Source organism: Phascolarctos cinereus, unplaced genomic scaffold, assembly GCF_003287225.1.
Source record: "Phascolarctos cinereus isolate Bilbo 61053 unplaced genomic scaffold, phaCin_HiC Scaffold_1;HRSCAF=81, whole genome shotgun sequence".
NCBI lineage: Eukaryota > Metazoa > Chordata > Mammalia > Diprotodontia > Phascolarctidae > Phascolarctos > Phascolarctos cinereus.
This window is the reverse complement of record NW_027555514.1, coordinates 58486618-58500570: the sequence shown is the minus strand read 5'-3', so window position 1 is coordinate 58500570 and position 13953 is coordinate 58486618. Positions and strand designations below refer to the sequence as shown.

The following is a 13953-nucleotide window of genomic DNA, read 5'->3' as shown; positions in this document are numbered from 1 at the left end:
ATTCATCATATAACATTTGTATGACAGGCAGTTGAAATAATAAGACATTGAAATTACTCAGTATTATGAAAGAAGAAAAATATCTTTAAAATAATGCCAAGTTTTAGCAGTTACTGATTGCCATCTGCGATTCTATTGCCCACATTTTTTATACCAGCACAATTAATTAATTACTTTATGTTTTGCTAAAATACTTAGTTTTAATTATATAATAGGTGTCAACTTAGCCAAGCAATTTAGTAATGGAGAATATTATTCGGTATAACAGTGATTTCATCAGACTAGGGAACTCTCAGTGTGGAAGCTCACTTTTCCAGTGTTGATAGCAACCTGTTTGTACCTTACAGTTTTAGATGGTTTGTTGGGGAACTGAGAGAGTCACAGCAAAGTGTCAGAAGTAGGTTTTGAACCCACAACTTGACTCCGAGATCCAACCTCAATTGACCACATCATTTGTATCTCTCTATTCATAATAAACTTGGATATTGACTCAGTAATCCAAAATTTTTAGGCAAAGAATCTTTGAAATATTCTAGTGATTCTGTAAAAATCTGGAAACTTGGAGATCATTGAATGAGCTGAAAAATTACCGTAGGTGGTATATTTTTCTGATGTTGGCTTGAACATGTGGAATTTGCTGCTGTCATAACTGTAGCTATATAATGTCAAAACATTCTCTAGATGGGTGAACAATTCAGGAACCACATGGTTCCCTTGCCTACACGATGCAAAACAGATGGTTTTCTTGATCTTCCCCCTAATCTCCCATTTTTGGTTATTTTGGCATCATATGGATAGACTCAGTATTTGTAAAAATAGCCTGAATTCCAAAATCCTATAGATTTCCCCAAAACATGGTCTGACATTTGAGTTAAAGTAGGATTTGGGGTGGATCTTAGTGGACATTCATTTGTGGGGAGAAAGACTTTGAGTGATAGCTAAAGGCCTAAAATTAGAAATTTAAACAGTAGTACTAGAAACAAAGAATTATATATGTTACCATGGTTAGATGTTAAAACAAGTTCTACCATCAGTGGTGGAATTGCAGTGTATAAGAAAACATTTTATCTATTGTGTAATCTAATAATTATAGTTCTTGTTGAATGAAAACGAAAAAGATTAGCATTTGATGTAACAAAGAAAGAGAAAAAAATCTGCGTGTATTTTTGTTTTCAAGGTTCTCTATAAACAGAAACATGATGCTACAAAAGGAATGTCAGACTATTCACATATGAAGGAACCACCTGATATAATGCATGCCATGGAAACCAGTAAACATCAAAGTAATGTAAGAGTGTTTATTTATCATTTGTCTATGACAGACATACAGTCATATTTTGTCTCTGTCCCAACAGCATGTAAGCTGCTGGACAGTCGGTACTATCTAACTTCTGGTTTTTCTTTCCTTAGTGACACATACTAGCTATATGACATGGAGTAAATCACTTGCCCTCTGGGTCCTTTAGGCCAGAGATGTCAAACTACAATAGAGATGGGGGCCACTGATTTATACATAAGAATCATTTCTGTCTGCCCAGACTTAGTTTTAAAATGTAATGTTATCTGTGGATTTTTTTGTAGTTTTATTTATTTTGTTAAATATTTCCCAGTTACATTTTAATGGTTCAGGGACACTAGGGAATGTTGCCAACAGGCTGAATGTTTGATATCTCTGCTCTAGCCAACTATCTAATGTGTAAGTTATAACGTATAAGAGAACATGTCAATCTGTGCTGGTGGAGGGAGCTTTATCCTCGGGGATGTCCCTCTGCCAATGAAATCTCACGTCCATGCCCTATGCCTATTTCAAGGGATACCTTTGCCATAGGAGGCCCTTCATAAATGCTTACTAAATAGAATTGCATCGATTCGGCAATTAAAATGCCATATTTCCTTTTTTTTTTTCTCCTAGGAATATTTTGGTACATATTTAAATATCACAACAAGGCCAGTTCACCTTTTCTAGAGCAGGGCTAGGAGTGTGCTGCGTGCGCCCCCCCCCCACCCCGTTCTTCTTTGGAGAGTTATTCTCTCTAGCTGGGACAATAAGCATGAACTGTAACTATGAACCGTAACTACACTTCCAAGTTTAGAATGACCTCTACTGAAGATTATTTTTTTATAACTTAATTTCCCACCATGTAGAACTCTGACTTCAGAGTCACACACCTTGGCAGAGGTAATCTGTAACAGGTATATACCTTGAAAGTAGCTGATTAGCAATATTAAATTGGTGTAAGTCAAGGATAAAATAAGGGTCTAGTGAGATTTTACTTTAAATGACTGTGTTAGAAAATCAAAGTTATTTTCCAATGATGGGTTACAATTGATGAAAAGAAACTATGTGTAATAATTATGACAGATCACAGGGTAGTTTCTAGGGGCATGGTTTATAATGAATTTCCAACCTTAGGTGCTATGATCTAACTGCTTTAAAAAAACAAAACAAAACAAAAGACAAAAAAAAATCTTCAAAATTACCGAAGGGAATAAATTTAAAAATATAAAATAAGATTTTAGAAAATGAGCACCAAAGTTGGTCGTCAAACTGTAATTTAGTTTTGTGATATGCTGTCCTACAGTTTATAAAGAAGGGGAAAAAATGAAAGAGACAGATTTGTTTAAAAACAAAACAAACTTGGTGGGGGCAGCTAGGTAGCGCAGTGGTTAGAGCTCCGGCCTTGGAGTCAGGAGGACATGAGTTCAAACCCGGCCTCAGACACTTGACACTTATTAGCTGTGTGACCTTGGGCAAGTCACTTAACCCCAATTGCCTCACCAAAAAGCAAAAAAAAAAATTAAATTAAAACCCCCCCAAAATAAAATAAGACAAAAAAACCTCCTAGAGTTTTTAAATGTAACTAGATTTTATAAACAAGGACATAAGAGGTAATAGTTTAGATATAGTGGGTAGACTTGCTAAATGAACTCTAAAGGATAGGATTTAGGGAAATAGAGATATAAACATTCATTTTATAGGACTTGAGTATTATTATTTTTGAATCTTCCTTTTTAAAGGTATACTGTTCAAATACCCAAGAGACTGAGGGAATCTGAGTAGAAAGCTCTTTTTATCCGCCATTCAATACTGTATACCTGAGGGAGGCAAGATGTGTGTTTACCTAGACTTCTCTGCCAACGCAGTCCAACCTTTACATGTGGAGTTGGTACATATAACAGGATTAGAAAGTATTTAACATTATTTGCTGAGTTTTTGCAGCAAGACTGATACTTGTAGTCTGTCATGTGAAATATGACATTCTGTTAGAGTCATGACAATGTAAAATAATACATTTATCTTTATGAAATTTTCATGTAGGCCTTCAAAGACACGAAAAAAAATTTGTCCCATTGGTCCATGGAGATAGACATATATGGAAGGCAAACTGTTTATCATATTACTTTCTAGACCAGAAGAATTCATTTTACCTTAATACTTAAATAATTATTCTTCCTCAGAAAAAGGTGACATTTATTTTTGATTATAAGGAATTTACTTTGAAGAATTACCAAATAGTGGAAAACAAATCGTTTGTTATTAACCAAGATTGCTAAATTACTTAATTCCATTAACTATAAATCTGAAGTACTGATTAATTTAAAGCAGTGAAACAAAGATGAGCAAATTAAACAGATGATTCTCTTGTCTTCAGATTGTCATGCCAGAGCTAGACCAGCACTTAGTATCTGTGGTAATGGAGAGAGTGAGAACCATGGAGAATGGAAATAGATAATCCCCAAATCTCATTTTAGCTCTTAGTTGCAACATCCTTTCCAACCCCACCTTTTACTAAATCTCTTAACAATGAGGGGAGGGATAACTTTCAGGGATGTTTCCAAGATGTCAGAGTAGAGAAAGCGCTCAGCTGAGCTTTCCAAAAAACTTTAAGAAGGCTCCTCAAATTGAATTCTAGAGTGGCAGAACCAACAAAAGGTCAGAGTGAGACATTTCTTCCAGTGCAAAACGGTTTAGGAGGTCAGAAAGAGGAGGCTGAATTGGAGCCTATGTGGCTGAAACTCTAATGGTGAGACCAGGTGGTAGTGACCGAAGCAGTAGCAACTTTGGGAGCTTTCAAGGCAGAGACAGTAAGGAGAACTGGCAACTGGTCAGACAATTACAGGGTAATCCAATGCAAGCCCTGGAGATAGGACCAGATACTACCAAGTCCATTACCTATAATGATGTCTGGGTCATAGCTCAAGTGCAAGAGAAGCACTTTTGGTCAAGAGGGAGAAGAAGGGTATTATCTCTTTTGGTCACAAAGGATCAGAGACACTGAGGAATGGTATTTTTTTTCTGGCCTCAAGGGATCAGGGACCCTGAGGAGAACAGTATATTTTTCGATCTAAAGGGAGCAGAGGCCCTTTTTTTGAGTAGGGACCAGAGTATAGACCAGGCGAACAGCCACCACACCTCTCCCCAGATCACACTACCATGGAAGCACCAAAAAAATTCCAGCCCCCCAGAACTAGCTCTGAAAACAGCAGTGCAAAAAAGTCTGAAGCCTGAGACACTGCCCCTGCCCATCTCCATTGCAGGGAACAGAGCCCAACTTTAACATAAAGTTCTAAATCAAGAAATAAGGTGGGAATATGAGAAAACAACAATAAAAAAGGAACCTGATCATAAAAGTTACTGTGGTGACAGGGAAAATCATGACACAAACTCAGAAGAGGACCACAAAGTCAAAAAGGGGAAAAATGTGAATTAAACACAAGCTCAACAGGAATTACTGGAGGAGCTAAAAATGATTTTCAAAATCCAATAGTGTTGTTAGAGAAAAATTAGGTAAAAAAATGAAAACAAAGAAAGAAAATTATGAAAATATTAACAACTTGGTAAAAGAGGCACAAAAGTACTCAAGAAAATAACGCCTTGAAAACAGAATTGGCTAAATGGAAAAAGAGGTACCAAAACTCACTGATGAAAAGAATATCTTAAACATTATAACGGGCAAGTGAAAGCTAAGGACTCTGTGAGACATCAATAAAAAAAAATATCAAAGCTTGCAGAATAGAAGAAAATGTGCAGTATCTCATAAAAAAAAACACAACTCACCTGGAAATTGAGGAAATTGAGGAAAGGCATGAGGAAAGATAATTTAAGAATTATTAACCACCTGAAAATCATGATGAAGGAAAAGAGCCTACACATCATATTCAAGAAATTATCAAGGAAAACTGCCCTGATATCCTAGAACCTAGAAATAGAAAGAATCCACTGATCACCACCGATCCCAAAATGAAAACTACCAGGAATATATAGTCAAACTCCAGAGCTCCCAGGTCAAAGGGAAAAAACTCAAACCTCCAGAAAGAAACCATACAAATACCATGAAGTCATAGTCAGGATCACAAAAGATTTAGCAGTTACCACATTAAAGAAGTTGTAGAGCTAGGTGGTGCAGTGGATGGAGCACCGGCCCTGGATTCAGGAGGACCTGAGTTCAAATCCGGCCTCAGACACATAACACTTACTAGCTGTGTGACCCTGGGGAAGTCACCCATTGACTGGCCAAAAAAAAAAAAAAGAGTTGTGGGCTTGGAATATGATTTTCTGGAGCTGCTATTATGACCAAGAGTAACCTGCCCAGGAAAACAGTATAATAATTCAAGGGAAAAAGGGGATATTTAATAAATTAAAGGGTATTTAAGCATTCTTAATGAAAAGACCAGAGCTGAATAGAAAATTGACTTTCAAAAACAGAACTCAAGAGAAGTGGAAAAAAAAGGTAAATATGAAAGAGAAATCACAACAGACTCAATAGGGTTAAACTGTTTTGCCTTTCTGTATAGGAAGATGATACATGTAACTTTTAAGAATTTTATCATCATTAGAGCAGTTAGAAGGATTCTATGTAGAATGAAGGTGCAGGAGTAAGTTGATTATGTTGGGATGGTATAAAAAATGAAAGAAAGAAAGAAAGAAGGAAAGAGGGGTGCCCTGGGAGAAGGGGGGAAGCAACAGAGAGTATTGGGAAATTTATTTCACATAGAAGAGGCAAGCATAAAAGGGCTTTTATAGTGGAGGAGAAAATGGTGTGTGTGGTGGTGTGGGCAACACTTGAACCTCATTCACATCTAAATTGGTTCCAAGAAGGAAAATACACACATATACCCATTGGTAATATAAATCTACCTTACCCAACAGGGAAGTAGGAGGGGAAGGGGATAGGAAAAAAAAAAGGAGGGTGATAAGAGAGAGGGAAAATAAAGAAGGCATTTATGAGAAGCAAAACAGATGTTACAGGAGGGACAGAATATAAATATATATATATATATATGTATATATACACACATATATATATACATATATATACATATATATACACACATATATATATATACATATATATACATATATGTATATATGTATATATATATGTGTATGTGTGTGTGTGTGTGTGTGTGTGTGTAAGAGAGAGGGGAGGGATAACCACAAGAAAATAGGATGCAGAGAAATGCACAGTTAGTAATCATAATTGTGAATGTGAATGGGAGAAACTCACCCATAAAACAGAAACAAATAGCAGAATCGATTAGAAACCAGAATCCAACAATAGGTTATTTTCAAGAATCACACTTGAAATAGAGACACACACAGAGTTAAACTAAGGGGCTGGAGCAGAATTTCTTATGCTTGAGCTGAAGTAAAAAAAAAAAAGACAAAAGTAGTAATCATGATCTTAGAAAAAGCAAAAGCAAAAATAGAATTAATTAAAAGGAATAAACAGGGAAAGTACATCATGGCAAAAGGTACGACAGACAATGAAGTCATAGTAACACTAAACATATATGTACCAAATTCAAAGCATATAAATTCTTAAAGGGAAAGTTAAGTGAATTACAGGAGGAAATATTAAAACCCTTAACTTTACCCTCTCAGAGCTAGATAAATTTAACCATAAAATATATAAGAAAGAAGTCAAAGAGATGAATGGAATTTTAGAAATCTGGAGGAAATTGAATGGGAATAGAAAGGAATGTGCTTTTTTCCCATCTGAAAATGGCACCTTCACAAAAACTGATCGTGTATTAGGGCGTAAGAATTTTAGAACCAAATATAAAAAAGCTGAAATATCAAATGGACCCTTTCAGACCATAATGAAATAAAAATTACATTAAATAAGGGACCATGGAAAGATAAAAATAATTGGAAACTAAGCCTAATCATAAAGAATGAGTGGGTCAAAGAATAAATCATAGAAACAGTAATTTCACTCAAGAGAATGACAACAAGGAGATAACATTTCAAGATTTGTGGGTTAGAAATAAAGCTATACTTAAGGGAAATTTTATATCTCTAAACATGCAGATGAATAAAAGAAAGAAAGAACAGATCAATGAATTAGGCATGCAACTAAAAAAACCTAGAAGAATAAATTTAAAATCCCCAATTAAAAACCGAAGTAGAAATCCTGAAAATCAAAGAAGAGATGAATAAAACTAAAGTAAAAAAAAAAATCGAGCAATAAAACTAGGAGTTGGTTTTATGAAAAAAAAACTCCAATAAAATAGATAAACTATTGGTTAATTTTATTTTAGGAAAGGAAGAAGAAGCCAAATTACTAGTATCAAACATGAAAAGAGTAAAAGCACCACCAGTTGAATTAAAGATGAACTTAAAGCAATTGTTAGGAAGTGTTATGCCCAATTACATGCCAATAAAACTGATAGTCTAAGTGAAATGGATGAATACTTACAAAAATATAAACTGCCCAGATTAACAGAAGAGGAAATAGAATACTTAAATAACTCTGCCTAAATAAAAGACATTAATAAGCTATCAATCACGTCCTTAAGAAAAAATTCGCCAGGACCTGATGAATTTACAAGTGAATTCTACCAAACAGTTAAGGAACAATTAATTTCAATACTATATAATCTCTTTGAAAACAAAAGATGAAGGAGTCCTGCCAATTTTTCTGGGACACAACTATAGTTTTGATATGTAAACAAAAGAACAAAAACAGAGAAGGAAAACTATAGATCAATTTCCTTTATGGATGTTGATGCAGAAAATTTAAATAAAATACTAGCAAGGAAATTACAACAATATATCACAAAGATCATACACTATGACCAGGTGGGATTCATGACAGGTATGTAGGGCTAGTTCAATATCACAAAAACTACCAACATAATTGACCATATCAGTAACAAAAAAAAAATAATATGACTATCTCAATAGATGCAGAAATAACCTTTGGCACAATACAACACCCATTCCTATTAAAAACACTAGAAAGCATATGAATCAATGGAGCCTTTCTTAAAATGATAAGTAGTAACTAATGAGGAAAAAAACCCATCACTCTTTGCAGATGACATGATGGTATACTTAGAGAACTGGGAGAATCAACTAAAATACCAATTGACATAATAATGAACGACTTCAACAAATTTGCAGGATATAAAATCCACATAAATTATCAGAATTTCTATAGGCTACCAACAAAACCCACCAGGAAAAGATAGAGAAATTTCATTTAAAATGACTGCAGACAACATAAAATACTTGGGAGTCTACCTGCCAAGACAAACTCAGGATCATGTGAACGTTATTACAAAACACGTCACATAAACAAAGACAGATCTAAGCAGTTGGAGAAGTATTATTTGCTCATGGGTCGACTGAGCAACTATAATAAATATGACGATTCTACCCAAGTTACTTTACTTATTCAGTGTCATACCAATCAAACTCTTGAAGAATTATTTTATTGAGCCAGATAAAATAATGAAATTCATCTGGAAGAACAAAAGGCCAATAATATCAAGTGAATCAATGAAAAAAAATGTGAAGGTGGCCAACAGTTACAGATTTAAACTATATTACAAAGTGGTAATCATCAAAACAATCTGGTACTGGCTAAGAAATAGGCTCACAATACATAGTAGTAAATGACCATAGTAATATAATGTTAGATAAACCCAGAGATCTAAGCTTTTGAAGTAAGGACTCACCATTTGACAAAAATTGCTGGGAAAATTGGAAATCAGTTTTGCAGAAACTAGGCATAGATCAATATCTCACACCATATACCAAAATAAGGTCAAAATGGATAAATGATTTAGACGTAAGGGGTGATATGATAAGTAAATTAGATGTACCTGTCAGATCTGTGGATAAGGGAAGAGATTATGACCAAACAAAAAAATGGAGAGGACCTGGCAAGTAAAATGGAAACTAAAGAAATGAAGTTGAAATTAACAAAATGAAAATGAAATTAAAGAACTTTTATACAAGCAAAGTAATATAGCCAAAATTAGAAGGAAAACAGAAAACTGGAAAAATTTTTATACCAAATTTCTCTGATAAAGGCCTCATTTTTCAAGTACATAGGGAACTGAGTCAAATTTATAAAAATAAAGAACTGTTTCCCTGTTGATAAGTGGTTAATACATACGAGCAGGCAGTATTCAGGAGAGAAATCAAAACCATCAATAGTCACATGTGAAAAATGCTCTAAATCGCTGCTAATTATAGAAATGCAAATTAAAACAATTCTGAGATATCACCTCTTGTCTATCAGGTAGACTAATATGAAAGAAAAGGAAAATGACAAATGTTGGAGGAGATGTGGAAAAATTGAAAACTAATTCACTATTGGTGGAGTTGCAAACTATCCTGGAGAACAGTTTGGAACTATGTCTAAAGAGCTGTAAAACTGTGCATACCCTTTAACCTAGAAATACCACTGCTAGGTCTGTATCCCAAAGAGATCAAAATAAGAGAAAAGAACCTTTTTGTACAAAAATATTTATAGCAACTTTTTTTGCGGGGAGGGTGTGGCAGTGAAGGATTGGAACTTGAAAGAATGTCCATCACTTGGGAAATAGCTGAACAAGTTGTGGTGCATGATTTTGATGGAATACTATTATGCTATAAGAAATGACAACTAAGACGGTTTCAGGAAAAACCTAGGACAACTTACACACAATAATGGCAATATTGTAAGGATGATCAACTGCGAAAGACTTCAGTACTCTGATCAAGGCAGTGAGCCAAGACAATTCCAAAAGACCCATGATGTAAGATGTTATCTACCTCCAGAAAGAGAATGGATGAACTCTGAATGCAGATTTAATTTTTTTTAGTTTGTTTTTCTTTTATTTTTTAGTCTGTTTTCTTTTGCAACATTTTGCAAAATTTGCAAATGTGTTTTGCATGATTTCACATGTACAACCTATATCAAATGGCTTCCCTTCTCAAGGAGGGGTGAAGGGTGGGAGGGAGGGAGAAAATTTGGAACTCAAAAAGTTGAAAAAAAAACTTAATTTTTTTTACATGTAAGTAATTGGGATACATTTAACAAAATAAAAATATATTTAAAAAAACAACAGCAATGATCAGAGGCACTGTCTTGCTTTTTCTAAAGGTAGCTCCAGTGTTCAGTGTAGGGCCTTGCATATAGTGTTTAATAAATACTTCATTCTTTCAATGAGCAAACAATTTTAGCATTTTTATTTTTCCTTCTCCCTTTGAAAGAGGTATTAGTAAGACTAAAAGGGAAGACAAAAATGCATACTATTTTCTTGTTACTGCATGCTTGGCAGCTGACCATACCTTACTAGGCTAATTTTGTTGGGGGTCCAGTGGAAAATAAAAAAAGCATTTTATATCCCCAGCATACTTGGTAGGCCTTGGAGGGCTTCATTCATTAATTATCCAGCAGTTTAATGATCCTAAAATCCAAAAATAGATACTTTTCCATTCCCCATAACATCCTCATGAATAGAATAGCATTCAAAGTGAAATTCAAATATAGAACTCAGGATTTTGAAGTCAAAGGTGATGTCACGGTTGATTTCAATTGACCAAAGAGGTTTATTTTATTTAAGCACCAAATGTATACAATATTGGTTTAAAAACACCTTTATGTCAGTGGGGCATAATCAAAAGACTCAAACTCTTAAACTTCATGTTTTCTAGATGTACTAATAACAAAATACTTTTAAAAGAGTCTACCAATCCAAATCTTTTTGTATCCAAAGGGACATAGTGCTTGCCAAGTTTTATTCTAATGAAATTAGAAAATTGGAGACATTTTACATCTTTTTTCCCCTCCAAAGATAGATTTGTAATGGAAGTAATACTCAGGTTATTAATGTTCATCAGTCTTATCAAGGATGTAAAATCTAGTGGTTTGAAATGAATCAAACTAATTTTACTCTGGTTCATGTTTTGCAAGTAGCTGTCTATTCATACTCATGTGACAAAATTAAAAGTGATAAACTTTTTTAAAAAATTGAGATTACTAATCAGCCCAATGTGTGTGACTTTAACATTCGGTAAGAGGAAGAACAGTCTTAGTGCTCTTTTTCAGAATGACAAATGAGCTTTCTTAAAGGTAATAAAACAATATAACATTTTAAAGATTTTCCCCCCTCAAGTAAGTGCTCAACTTTACAGCTACGTCAATAATGGATTGCTGAAGGACATAGAAAGCTCTACCTGGGAAACCAACACAATTCATTACACTGTGGCTTATAAGTGGTTGCTGGGAAGTATACTATCAGTTGGAGTCTAGAGCTCACCTCACATTTCAATTTATTTTACTATATTCCAAGACTGGAAAAATGCCAGCTTTGGAGAGTTCCCACATTCCTCGACCTTAAAAAATAAATTTAGATTCTGTTACTTTGGAAAGAGCTCTAGTTTTAAAATTTAGATCTTCCTGCTATTCTATAGTCCCTTTTACTGAGATGGCATTTTCTATTTAAAATGTAGTAAGAAACAGAAAAAGGTAGAGAGACAGGCCTGAAGCCAGGAACACCTGGGTTCAGGTGTCACACAGTTCTGATAGATATTGGCTGTGTGACCCTGGGCAAGTCATTTAACTTCTTAGTGATTTAAATCAGTGGAATCAAGGTCAAATGGAAACAAGAGCCACTAAAGTTAACATAAGGATCCCTGTGAATGCATATTGATTTAGAAAACCACATAATAGTATTATCTATGTTTTATTATATTTTATTTATTTTTCAAAATGTTTCCCAATTACATTTTCATCTGGTTCGGATAGAAAGTGTTGTGAGTTGTATGCAGCCTACCACACGTGTTTGACATTTCTACTTTAGATAACTCTATATATCCAACTCTTCAGAAGAAGGTGATGACCTACATTGGTTGAGGAAGTTTTATCACGTGGGAGTTTCCTTTTCCAATGAAATCAGAGGTTCAATAAAAAAAGAGAAAGTAGGATATATTTAATGTATGAGAATTATTGCTTTGCATTTACTTCTGTTATCCTCCTCCAAACCACTCAATTAAAATCATTATTCTGAGAAAGATATCTTTTTAAAAAGAAATTAATGTATCACCAACTCTGTATTTTCAAAAAAATGGAAATAAGTATTTTGCATGTTATCAGTTTCTCAGTAGTAAAGCAAGCATCTGATGAGACAGAATGACTGGTTCATCACAGGAGTTTAATCTGAGAACAGACTGAAGTACTAAGTAGTAAGTCTTGTTTTTGTAGTCTTACTTTTCTCAGGACCTAGATGGAGACACCAGAGACTCCATTGTTTCTTTTAAAACTGAATCAAAATATTTTGTTTGCGTAATAATCTTATGTTTTTATGAAGAGACAAGGTATTTAATTTAAATTTGAATTTCACAACCTATGAAGAGACAAGCTATGTAATTTAAATTTTACAACCTTTGACAACCTATTAATTTAAAAGTCAATTCAATTTGAGAGCATTTTAAATGACATTAATTTTTCATTGAGCAAAGATTTATTTTCTTTCCCCCCATCTCCACCAAGAAAGAAAAATAGAAAACCTATGTGACAATTATTCGTAGTCAAGATAAATCCCCACATTTTTACATATGCAAAAATGTTGATCTCTTCCATATATGAATCAGTCACCTCTTTGTCAGGATGTGGCCAGCATTCTTCAACATGGGTCCTCTGGAATTGTGATTGATCCTTACATGGATCAGAGTTCTTATCTCTTTCAAAGTTAGATGTCTTTATGGCACTGTTATTGCATAAATTGTAACTCTGCCCACTGAACTCTGAATCAATTCATACTTCCCATGTTTCTTTTAAGTTGTTCCTTCTGTCATTTCTTTTAGTATAATAATGTTCTGTTGAACTAATATGCCGTAATTTGTCCAGCTATTTCCTGATTGGTGGATACCCTCTTACTTTCTGTTTCTTTGCCACAACCAAGAGGTTTGCTATTAATGTTCATGTACATGTGGGTCCTTTCCCTCTTTCTTTGATTTCTTTGAGTTATAGGCTTAGTAGCAGTATTGCTGTGTCAAAAAAAGTACAGTCATGTTTTGGGCATAGTTTCAAATTGCTTTCCAGAATAACTGGAACAATTCACTACTTCACCAACAGTACACCTAGTATCCTTTTTTTCCCCCCCACAGGTCGCTCCAACATTTGTCATTTCCATTTATTTTTCCTCAATGTTTTCAATTTAATGAGTGTGAGGCAGAACCTCAGAGTTGCTCTGTATTCATCTACCTATTAGTGTTTTGGAGCATTTCCATAAGGCTATTCATAATTTGATTTTCTTCCCTTGAAAACTCTCTGTGCTCATATCCATTGACTATCTATTAACTAGAGAGTGGCATTTATTTATTTTTCATTAGAAAAACTTGCTGATTATTTCTGATTAATTAATTACTTTCATCCCCTAATTCCAAACAATTGTTTCCTTTGTAATCTTGACTGTATTAGTTTTGTTTATACAAAATCTTTCAAATTTTATGTAATAATATTATCCTTTTTGTTTTCTATGATCTTCTGTGTTCCATATTGGGTCATGAACTGTTTTCCTATTCATAGCTCTGAAAAGCAATCTTTTTCTCACTCATCTGATTTGTAATATGACCTTTCATATCTAGGTCACTTATCCATTTGGACCTTATCATTTGTACTTTAATCATTGACTTCAGGGCCTACTTAGGGATCCATGACTTTTGATTGA

The 13953-nt window shown here is 34.2% G+C and overlaps 1 protein-coding gene across 1 annotated transcript in view; it reads left to right on the top strand.

Moving 5' to 3' along the window:
- NEBL (nebulette) overlaps window positions 1-13953 on the top strand; it is a 148999-nt gene that overhangs the window by 24753 nt on the left and 110293 nt on the right. The window contains 1 exon segment of the mRNA XM_020966871.2: window positions 1178-1288. Within this exon segment, the coding sequence (XP_020822530.1) occupies window positions 1178-1288 (111 nt within the window).